The sequence below is a fragment of the Miscanthus floridulus genome, chromosome 10 (genome assembly GCF_019320115.1).
Source record: "Miscanthus floridulus cultivar M001 chromosome 10, ASM1932011v1, whole genome shotgun sequence".
Lineage (NCBI taxonomy): Eukaryota > Viridiplantae > Streptophyta > Magnoliopsida > Poales > Poaceae > Miscanthus > Miscanthus floridulus.
The window spans coordinates 1-11,792 of record NC_089589.1 but is presented as its reverse complement, the minus strand read 5'-3'; the positions used below and the strand labels follow the sequence as shown (position 1 = coordinate 11,792).

At 47.7% G+C, this 11,792-nt stretch overlaps 1 protein-coding gene across 1 annotated transcript; it reads left to right on the top strand.

The window, feature by feature from the left end:
* The first annotated feature begins 24 nt into the window (after positions 1-24).
* Positions 25-11,313, top strand: LOC136486018 (autophagy-related protein 8D-like). Its single transcript, XM_066482780.1, has 5 exons — positions 25-200; positions 288-343; positions 10,461-10,513; positions 10,682-10,800; positions 11,037-11,313. Exons 1-5 carry the CDS (start codon positions 170-172, stop codon positions 11,123-11,125), a joined length of 348 nt encoding a protein of 115 aa, XP_066338877.1. The 5' UTR covers positions 25-169; the 3' UTR covers positions 11,126-11,313.
* Positions 11,314-11,792: the final 479 nt, after the last annotated feature.

Sequence of the window (11,792 nt, the reverse complement as noted above, 5' to 3'; positions counted from 1 at the left end):
CCAGACCAGACCAGCTACAGCTTCAGCTTCAGCGCCCCTTCCTTGCTTCCTCCTCTTCTTCCCTGTTCATCCCCCCATCGCGGCGGCCGATTGGAGACGGAGAGCAGAGGAGATTTCATTGACGGACGGAAGCAAAAGCGATCGACGATTCGATTCCATCTGATCCGCCATGAAGCCCTTCAAGCAAGAATTCAACTTCGGTCAGTAGCTCTCAGTCCACATCTAACTCTGCTGTTTACTCAATTGAGTAATTCGATGATGCATGCATGCTTGGTGTCGGGGTGCAGATGAGAGGCTCCAGGAATCCGCTGCCATGATCGCCAACTACCCCGCCAGGATCCCCGTATGTGGAGTCTCTCTATTCCCTTTCCTTTCTCCTCTCTCAGCTTGCTTGCCTCTCTGCCTTCCAAACCCTAGGCGGGCAGGGCCTGAGCCTGACTCAGCTTCTCTCCTTTTTGTTCGCGTCGCTAATCAATTATTGCTATTATTACTACTATACTACACTAGGTGATACCTCGCATGTTTGAACAAATTAAAATGGGAAATGTTTTTGGATGAAATAAATTGCATGGCAAATAATAAATTATAATACAATTAAAAATAATGGTATTATACCACATAATTATGCCAACCATCGTACATCAATGAGCAGAGTTCGTACACACTGGCTATATAACTAGAGGCTTTTACCTGTGTACCCTTAAAAAAGATGCCACGCTCCTGCGTACCCCTCAAAAGTTGGTCGTCACCTACATGCCCTCGCTTGAACTTTTCTTTTCCCTCACGCCATTCCGTCGGCATTTGCTCCTCACGGTGGGTAACGGCTCTGGAGAATGACTCAGTTGCCCTTGTGCTTGTATGGGCGTCTGAACTTTTTCGTTTCCCCTATGCCATTGCCAGGCCAATTGGCTTTGGCGCCAAAGACGCCGCTGTTGGCGCCAAAGGGCAGGGATTTGGTGCCAAAGAGCCTGCCCTTCTCCTCCTATATATTGGCGTCAAAGGCTAGGGAGTTGCCACTCTCTTGAGCCCTCTCTCTTTGACAGCCATGTCACAAGGTAGCAGCAGCTATGGTGGTGCGCCAAGGCGGCGTGTGCTTTGCCCGAACTGCAATGTGTCGGAGATGAGGAGACGGTGATCCTACAGTTTGGGAAGATCGAGGACGACGCGTTCACCATGGACTTCCGGCAGCCTCTGTCTTTGGCACGAAGCTGGCCTGTGAATAACTTGCTCGGTTGGGCCGTCAGTCATGTGGGGGTCACGGATTAGCTGATATAGTCTGAACTAGCATGCCCTGATCTGGGGTAGAAAAGGCTACGAGAAACAAGGGCACACGGTGCCCCTAGCTTGACAGTTTCTTAGTCGGCCGATGATCGAGTACATGGATGCTCGTCTATGTTGTTGAAGAGATGACGAGGACCTTTATTGTTGTAATGGCACTCCCTTTCTAGTTGTGGTTGCCGCGTGCTAATGTTTGATCAACCAAGTAGGGAGCAAACATGAGTGATATGATGTATTACAGTATTTACTGTCCAATATATATACGGGTACTATACCGATATTTACCTACATCTACTTTGTCTCTTTGCATAGTTGCATTGCTGCGTGGAGCATTGCAGACATAAGCATGACTTTTTTCTGTCACCTGAACATTCCGGACAGTGTCGATCAGCAGTAAACAGCAGGCGGTGCGATCACAACAAACGCCAGAACAAGTTAAAGTCACTTCAGCGGACCGTGCACACGTATGTGCCGTTGGCCGCCATGACCGTCCACCCTGGCCGAATCAATGGAGCACCACGGCAACGGAGCGTGTTTCCTGGACTGCACATGGAGCCCCAAGAAGGACGTAGCCGGGGGCCTAGTCGACACGGACGGCAGCGCGCGAGAGCCACGACTCCGACGGCTACTTGGGCAACGGCGGCTGGAGCAGCAGCGGCTGCGGCGGCGACAGCACGATCTCATGCCTGGCAATAACGGCCCCCTCGGCGTCTGTAGAGCTCGCGCATCGTCCTGTCCAGCTCCGACTCCGAGGCCACGGTGGCCGCTGGCCCCTGGCCCCGTCAGCCAGCCGCGGCCTGATCGGAGCAGCGACTTGACGTACACCTCCTCCCAGGATTGCTGCGACATTCCATTCCACCAGGCGTCAGTTGTTTGGGACATGGCAATCAATTCATTATTCATCAGCACCCAAGCAAGTGAATTGAAGTTCATGCACGCGAGGAAATGGAGCAGTGACAGCAATGGACTACCATGCTGGAATCGTCTCCGGTATGCTGCAGCTGCTGCGCGTTCTGCAGCAGCGGATCCATTACCCTCTTGCTCCCGCCGCAGGTTGACAGGAACGGCCTGCCCGTCCCTCGCCGCGATCCGCAGGAGAGCAGCAGGGCGCTCTTCACGCACTGGGTGGGCAGCAGCCCGCACCGCCTGGACGCGAACCCCCGCGTGCTATGCGCGTCGGACTCGGCCTCATCGTCGTTCCCGCCGTCGTTCTTGCGTTCAGGAGAGAGGGGCGGCAGGTGGTTCGTGGCAATGTGCTGGAAAGGCTGCCTTTGGCTGCGCGGACCCCGCCTTCCGGAAGGCGCACAGCGGGGATCCGGCGGCCACGGCGTGCGCAGCCGGCAGGAACCGGTGCATAGTCACGCCGCCGCGGGCGCCGGGCCCCGACCCCGCCCCCGCGGCGCACAATGACGCGGCGGCCCAATATGTCAGTGACCCAGAAGGCAAGGAGGATATTTTTCTAGCCCGGTCCCACATGTCAGAGCCGCCAAACGGCCAAAACCTAACAGAATGCCGACGGAATGGCGTGAGGGAAAAGAAAAGTTCGAGCGAGGGCATGTACGTGACGACCAACTTTTGAGGGGTACGCAGGAGTGTGACATCTTTTTTAAGGGTACACAGGTAAAAGCCTCATATAACTAACATGTGCTTCTTATATTCAGCATAGTATAGTAGCCTACTTAGTCCAACTCTCGTTACATTTTTTTTTACTTCACCTGGGAAAGAGAAACAGGACAGTGTAATAGGATAAAAAGAACCAATAATAATTATCACTAAAAAGGCTGCATGGACCCTGCAAAGAAAGACCTAACTGATTTTACAATAGATAGACATTAGTACTCAAGTAGCTCCCTATTGAGTTTGATACATGATCTTAGCAACTGAAAGAGAACACGCTAGAGAAGGAAGGAGAGAGAGAGAGAATGCTAGACCTCTGATGCCACAGCATGGCAGCGTGTGCGTCCACCGATCTTACGATTGAGTCTTACTGTAATAGAATGTAGATTAATTAATTACTAAGAAACTCATCAATAATCCACTACAAAAGAATAAACAATAACAACAACAACAACAACAACAACAACAAAGCCTTTAAGTCCCAAACAAGTTGGGGTAGGCTAGAGTTGAAACCCAACAGAAGCAATCAAGGTTCAGGCACGTGAATAGCTGTCTTCCAAGCACTCCTATCTAAGGCTAAGTCTTTGGGTATATTCCATCCTTTCAAGTCTCCTTTTATTGCCTCTACCCAAGTCAACTTCGGTCTTCCTCTGCCTCTCTTCACGTTACTATCCTGACTTAGGATTCCACTATGCACCGGTGCATCTGGAGGTCTCCATTGCACATGTCCAAACCATCTCAACCGGTGTTGGACAAGCTTTTCTTCAATTGGCGCTACCCCTAATCTCTCACGTATATCATCGTTCCGAACTCGATCCCTTCTTGTATGACCGCAAATCCAACGCAACATACGCATTTCCGCGACACTTAGCTGTTGAATATGTCGTCTTTTCGTAGGCCAACATTCTGCACCATACAACATAGCAGGTCTAATCGCCGTCCTATAAAACTTGCCTTTTAGCTTCTGTGGTACCCTTTTGTCACATAGGACACCAGACGCTTGCCGCCACTTCATCCACCCTGCTTTGATTCTATGGCTAACATCTTCATCAATATCCCCGTCCCTCTGTAGCATTGATCCTAAATATCGAAAGGTATCCTTCCTAGGCACTACTTGACCTTCCAAACTAACATCTTCCTCCTTCCGAGTAGTAGTGCCGAAGTTACATCTTATATACTCAGTTTTAGTTCTACTAAGTCTAAAACCTTTGGACTCCAAAGTCTCCCGCCATAACTCCAGTTTCTGATTCACTCCTATCCAACTTTCATCAACTAGCACTACATCGTCCGCGAAAAGCATACACCAAGGGATGTCCCCTTGTATGTCCCTTGTGACCTCATCCATCACTAAAGCAAACAAATAAGGGCTCAAAGCTGACCCTTGATGTAGTCCTATCCTAATCGGGAAGTCATCCGTGTCTCCATCACTTGTTCGAACTCTAGTCATAACATTGCTGTACATGTCCTTAATGAGCCCGGCGTACTTCGTTGGGACTTTATGTTTGTCCAACGCCCACCACATAACAAAATTGCGGAGAGAGTGAACGTCAGGCGGTAAACCATAACATGCATGCATCAGTTAGCTATTGGATTAGAAGTGCATATAATGAGGAAAAATAATGGATGTCATGATTGCTTAGCACTTTAGCTTGTCAATTTAGTGGATGAATTGGCAAAATGAAAAGTGAGGAGACGATTTGAATGAATCAGAATAGACAGCAGTGCTGGGAAGCAGAAGAAGATGAGGGCGGCATCGCTGCATTGGTCTGGAGAAGTGATCCTAGGTGATGACGTGGATCAACATGGTTACAAAGAAATAGAAGTATACCCTTAGTGGGTTCCATCTATATAGGTTACGTAGATAGATTACTACTCGTAGTCTTAGTTGATACTGCTCTGTCCTCTCCTTTTCCACATCCATTCATCCTCCTCTACATGTTAATCAACCATCATCATGTGTATGTGGATATTGATTTACAGAACCAAACAGCACAGCTGATTTTAGGATACAGAGAATTCCTTTGTTGCTCACGCAATTCCTAGCCTTTCGGATTTCGGAATTCTAAAAGAAATACATGTCTTTCTCATGCTGGGGCCTGGGGGTTCCTTCAGGGTTTCATCTTATTTTGTTTACTAGTGATTTGCGCGCGCCCATGCACGCTAGAAATGGCCGAAAATCTATCTGGGAAATGGCACAATGCTGACAAATAACAAATATTATAGGTGCCTAACTAAAATTGAGTCACCTAACTGACAGCTGTAATTATCAACGATGATGAGATACTATAGCGAGCATATATTATACGAAACATGGAGTTTGCCGTGGTAGCTGTCTTATGTAATTTTACACAAAAGTGGCAAGAGAACATTGCTAGCGATGCAGAATTCAGGAGCCAGGCTAACACAACACGGATGACGCTCGCAGTGATAGATTGCACGCTTGGAGAGAATGTCGAAGGAAGGGGTGCTGGTTTCAGAAGTTGTACCGATCCTGTCAGGTGTAGCGCAGGGCCATTCAGGTCGTAGCTTGTTCACATGGGGGGACATGTCCTGGTCGGCAGGTTCAAGAAGTCGGAGCAGCTCCGCACATAGCTTGGACAAGGTCATGGACAGCTTGGAGTAAACCGACGACGCATCTGTGTTGCCGCTGCTGCAAATCTGCTGCTGGCGTGCTCTTTTTTTCGCTGGCGATGCCTGCTTGCATGCGAGGAGGGGGACCATGGAGGACGTTTCAGGGCACACTGAATTTAAGGAGTGAAAAAACCGTTGTAGCGCCGTGTTCTTTGCACTGATATCTTGTTTCAGTTTTTTAGCTTTATCTTCAAACAGCATAAGCCATGTTTTAGAGAAAAGCATGTCGGCCTTTAGTTCTGAGACACGTTCCGCATTGTAGTCATCAATCTCAATCCGTTTCTCGTTTTCAAGGTACTTAAGTATACTGCGGTATGCATTCTCAATCGCTAAGTTCTTCGAGATTGCGGCACCGCCAATAAATTCTTTGGTTTCGATGTCATAGGAAACTCTTGCCAGCATATTGCCAAGGGTTAGTCTACTGACGAACATGCCGTCGTCAGTCTGTGTGGTTGCCTCTGACTGGATGGTCAGCTTCAGCTCCTTCGCGGCCAGGGCGAACATCTCTTTTCTGCTGATCCTAAGGAGTCTGGGAAGCTGAAATTAGAGGCAAGAAATATTTATCATCAAGCAACAACAGAGTCATCATTGACGTCATTGACAATAGACTTGTGCTCAGTAACAATGCACAGAATGTAGCAAACAATGCAAAGAGAATAACACAGGCAAAAGAGAATTGCTAAGTTATAGTGTCACTGTCATCACAAAACAAATGCAGGTAGTAAGAATCATGGAAGGGTGATATAACAGATCATCATTGCACAGTCCTATCGTCTCAGTACCCAAAAAGTTCATCACTGCACAACCCCAAAGCCTCAGTAGGTAAAAAAGAGGAATGAAACAATTAATCATCACCATACAATGGAGGTGGCAGCAACAAATGGCTTCTTAGGAGAGGGGGGGGGGGGGGCAAATAGCAGTGACGAGAGGGAGGGAAGGGAAGGGGGAGAACGGGCGAGAGCGCACCTCCGCCGTATGCAACGGGCCAGATACACTGGTGTGGGGCTCCTCCAACGATGAAGGCCAGGGGGTCAGGTGCACACACGTACGTGGCCCCGGCGCTTGCAAGGAGAACACTTAACATAGAGGAAAAGCGAGGATGGCATGGAGAACAACGCCTTCAGATACCAAAGAATTCGCTGGCCATCTGAGACGCACGATGCAAAGACGTCACAATAGACCTGTGCTCAGTAACAAATGCACAGAATGTAGCAAACAAAGCAAAGAGAAGAACACATGCAAAAGAGAATTGCTAAGTTATAGTGTCACTGTCATCACAAAACAAACGCAGTAGCAAGAATCATGGAAGGGTGATATAACAGATCATCACTGCATAGTCGTACCGTCTCAGCACCCAAAAAGTTAATCACTGCACAACCCCAAAGCCTCAGTAGGTAAAAAAGAGAAATGAAACAATTAATCATCACCGTACAATGGAGGATATCAGTTGTTTGCATGATCCACACGTTTTAAAACAAGAGTGGCAGGAGCAAATGGCTTCTTAGGGGAGGGAGGGGAGGGGGGGGGGGGCAAAGAGCGCACCTCCGCCGTGCGCAACGGGTCAGCTGTAGGCCGGGGAGCCAGCTGCACACACGTACCTGGCCCCGGCGCTTGCAAGGAGAGCACGTATCGTAGAGAAAACACGAGAAGTGAGGATGGCATGGAGAAAAGCGCCTTGAGATACCAAAGGGCGTGGAGTCCACAGCTATTGTAGGGGACAATGTGTTGAACAGCAGGACAAGGCGAAGTGGAACAACTGGAAACCACCAGCTACGGGGCAATCTGTGTCAAAGAGTCAGAGAATATAAGAACAGACTTTAGATTTGAATCTGGATGTGTAACATATACCTAGGAGGAACATGTTTATATGTGCACACACAAACAAGACGAAGCGGGTTAGTACAGAATCCATCTAAGAAGCAGAAACAAGCATGCAGAAGAATGAACGGATAGTAACAAAGGCGTAAAATTGATGCGCGTTGGCTGCCCAACAAAAGCAAAAAGAGACCCATTGGTGCTGCAGAAATTTGTGACGAACAAAAGTAGCACATACACCAGGGCTATAAGCTGAACCGAAACGTCCACAGGCCTATGGCGCTGGAATCTGTGAATATCGAAAAGACGCTTCCAAACTACACAGACAGGAGGAGGCATGAGAAACCATGGAGCTATAATGAATTAAGCATATCAAATAAGGTGGATACGTCAGTCCAAATTCCGGAAGGCATAATCTGAAGCATAAGCAGAAAAGATATTGGACTCTGATGTTTTAATCTTTCAGGCAAACCCAGAGGAAGCCTAAGAGGTAGCACTGAGTAGGAAAATACTCAATCTCCCTGTGTCGATCTAAATCGCATATCAAATGGTCCCATATGAATGGTCTGTTAATCTCTCGGCCGAACTTTACTTAGTGTGTTCCTAGGATTGCATCTAATTTGAGAGGAATCAATGAGCGATGTTTTGCTACATACACATCAAAGAAAAATCAACAGAAGCCATGAAATATTTGAGCAATAAAAGGAAACCAGCATATTACATGCCTAGAACAAGCCTTAAAATATTACTTGGATGACTTAGGAACATCTATAAAAAAACATATAAGAATGTTCCTAAATAAGGAACTCACCATTTGTCAAAAGGTGAGAAAATACAAGCTCATTCCAAGCATCGGGGACTCCTGGAAGGCACCAGTGGCTGCAATCAAGTATGGTATTAGGATGACTCGAAAGGCCAATATAAGCATCACTTCTAAAGGCCCCCCATGAAAGTAACATTTAGTATGGTCACAGGGACACTCATATTTGCCACAAAAGTGGGAAAATACAAGCTCATTCCAAGCATCTGGAACTCCTCGAAGGCAGAAGTGGCTGCAATCAAGTATGGTATTAGGATGACTCGAAAGGCCAATATGAGCATCACTTGTAAATGCCCCCATGAAAGTCACATTTAGTATGGTCACAGGGACACTCATATTTGCCACAACCGCAGCAAGTATATACCAAAATTCTCTCCTGTCATTTCCATTGGCCTCAGTTGTAGGTTGATCTGTTACTTCATACACCTTTTGATTCAAGCCACTGTAAATGTGAAAAACACACACACTAAGTATGTACTTTCTCAAAATGACCTGCGCACAGTGCTTAATTGTTTTTTGAGTAGCCACATAGTCATAACGTAATTTTGAGGATGCAGTTCTCTATATCTTCATTTTGAATTGTACCTACTCCTAAAATTCAATAGGGAAGGAAGCAAAACCTCATTTGTATGGTACAAAAACACACCTCCAATGAGACGGTTCATATGTGCGGAAGAATACTCGTGTTCGCCTTAGATCTATTCTCTCTTTCACCCATGAAGCCCAAGTTTCCAATGCCATTTTGAGGGCAACAGTAAGGGATGTTTCCAGTTTAAGCACACCTCCAGCCTCAAAATAGCAACCCCTGTTGCAAAGATCAATCTTGGAAATCAAACATATATGAAGTTGACATCAATGCAAATCAAGAAATTACGATGGGTTTACACCTTATAATACCAATTCCATTGACAGGTACTCAGTAGGTACCCTACCCAAGCTAAGCATTGAAAATACTTAAAAATGACAAGTTTATTACTCTGTTGCCAAAGACTATACAAGGGGCATAAAACACGCACACAATGGAAGATGAATTTCAGCAGCAGTAATGTAACAGCGAAAATTGTTGGGCTGCAGAATTAAAGGTCTGATCAAGTTCAAGCAATCTGAAGCATGCACTGGGCCGGTGGTGACCTCAACAAAATGCAAGGCACACGAACCTGGATGAGGAGCGCGTCCGTGGCTGTCCGCTATGGTGCCGCCGCACTTGATCCAGCAAGGAGAGGACAGTTGCAGCCATAGGGGCACGCACGGCACAGGGAAAGAGAGAGAGAGAGAGAGAGAGAAGAGAGAGAGAGAGAGAGAGAGAGATGGAGACGGGGGCGGGCTCGGCACTGAGCGCTGACGACCTAGGGTTTACTGTAGCCTGAGCGCACGCAGACCAGAGCCACGGCGGCGGCCACCAGCGGGGCCCGTGCTGCGGCGTGGCGAGGGACAGCCACCGCCGTCAGCGGTGGCGTTCGGCGCCGTGCGGCAGGATGGCGGTCTCACCCGCGGCCGCCTTGCTCTCGCACGCCGCATCGGGAGAGGAGAGAGAGAGGGGGCGAGCCGAGAGGAGAAGAGAGGGAGAGGAGAGGTGGAGGGAACGACGGGGGGGGGGTGGTGGGGACGGGGGAGGAGAGAGGGGCGGCCGCAGCTGCGCCGGCCCGCTCGACTCCGTCTACCGTCGCCCTGGCCGCACTCGATCGAGGCCGAGAGGAGGGACGGCGAGCGGAGAGGAGACAGAGGGCGTCCGGGGGTTGGGAACCATCGGGATGGGGAAAGGAGCTGGAAGGAGAAGCGGGAGCGGCGGGTATAATCTGTTTCACCGGATCAAAAGCGGAAAGCCGGAGAAGTACAGGAGAAAGCCTGGGAAATCTCACGAGAAGTTTAAGAAGCCGCTCCCGGCGAAATCGGCTTCAAGAGATCTGGGCCATCGATTCGAAGATCTGACGGACCAAAAATTTGAATCGACGTGGACATGCTGGCCTCGCGAGCTGGCCACAACGAATTTACACTTTAAATAATTGTGCTGGTCTATTCAGGGTTTCAGTTATGTCCTCAATACTCCTTGCAAATCAATTTTCTGATGCTCAAGGTTCTTACATTCATTCATGAGTGTCTTGGAACGTTGTAATTTCTAATCTAAAATCATTGATAAGTTTTGGGTACTCAGAACAAACCGAACTGAAATTGATCATATATATCAACCTAAATTATCACCTACATTTTTCTCTGCATTCCCCTTTTTGCCCTTTATCTCTGTTTGGCATCTCTTGCTTGATGAACATGGCAGTCCTGAATTAGTAGCTTCTATTTGCAGGTCGTTGTTGAAAGGTTTTCAAGGAGTAATTTACCACAAATGGAGAAGAGAAAGTAAGTTGTTACTCCCTTTTGCCCATTATACATTACTATATATGGATTTGTGTGTTTCATTGGCATTGATTCCATGCTGCTCGTAACTGAAGTGTAACAGTATCCTCATTGACCATTCTCTTTGATTGAAGATTGAAATGTAGCAATACAAATTTATTTTTGGTGCAGGTACCTGGTTCCCTGTGACATGCCGGTTGGGCAGTTTGTTTTCATACTACGCTCCAGGCTGCACCTATCTCCAGGAACAGCTCTCTTTGTGTTTGTAAACAACACTTTGCCCCAAACAGGTGAGATTGTTGTTCATCAATATAATATGCTGTCTGTCCTTTGATAACTCTCTGATCCCTGCTGAAGCTTTAGACATTTTGTCCATTGGTTGTAGGCTGTATTACGGTAGGATCGTTGTTGTAAAAGGTATTAGGAGCTAGAACTTTAAGACGCAGAGGTCGAAACTAGACATTTCGCATAAGTAGAAATGGGTTTGAGCTGAATTGATAAGTGATGATGCATTTTTTTCCCACAGCTAGCCTGATGGGAAGTGTTTATGACTCGTACAAGGACAAGGACGGCTTCCTTTACATGTGCTACAGCAGCGAGAAGACATTTGGCTGACCTGACGAGCTCTAGAAAGTTTCTTTGCTTTGTAGCCAGGTAGCCCATGCTGCATGTGTAAATGTGTTGTCTTTAGTCTGTGTATAAACATTGTGCATGTTGTTAACTCTGTACATATTCATATTGTGCTACTCTGTATTTATGTGCGTACTAAAAGAAGTACGTCTACCATTATCATTCTGGTGTGCCTTTCAAAAAAATAATAATAATCATTGACACCTCGGATGCCGGCTTCTTCACGGGGGGCAGCGATGATGCAACTCCGACGAGACGATCTTCAAAACGTGGTTTGCCGTGCAGTGCATGGATCGGAGCCGCAAAATGATCGGATCCCCCCTTGTGGATTTTAAGTAAAAGACTACAAAATGATTGGATGACATGGACCACGGGTGATCGAGGGGCACTTGCGATTTCGTCGACCTACTCGGAGGAGCTAGGGAGATCGAAATAGATGCAACTCAGTTGCATCACCAACAGGGCTAATCCTGAATTATATTGTGGCAGGGACAGATCTCAGGGAAGGGTCAGCTGCTTAACACTGCTCATATTGGTTCAGATTGCAGCAGTAGCAAAAAAAGAAATATTGGTTCAGAGACAGCAGATCTGGTCAGATTGCAGCACTACCCCCCCCCCCCCCCCCCCCCCCCCCCCCCCCCCCGCCAAAAAA

Excerpts from the sequence above, each read along its gene's own strand:
- LOC136486018 (XM_066482780.1), top strand. The coding sequence starts at position 170 with ATGAAGCCCTTCAAGCAAGAATTCAACTTCG. Across the intron at positions 10,514-10,681 it reads CCACAAATGGAGAAGAGAAA|GTACCTGGTTCCCTGTGACA; the intron begins GTAAGTTGTTAC and ends TTTTTGGTGCAG. Across the intron at positions 10,801-11,036 it reads CAACACTTTGCCCCAAACAG|CTAGCCTGATGGGAAGTGTT; the intron begins GTGAGATTGTTG and ends TTTTTCCCACAG.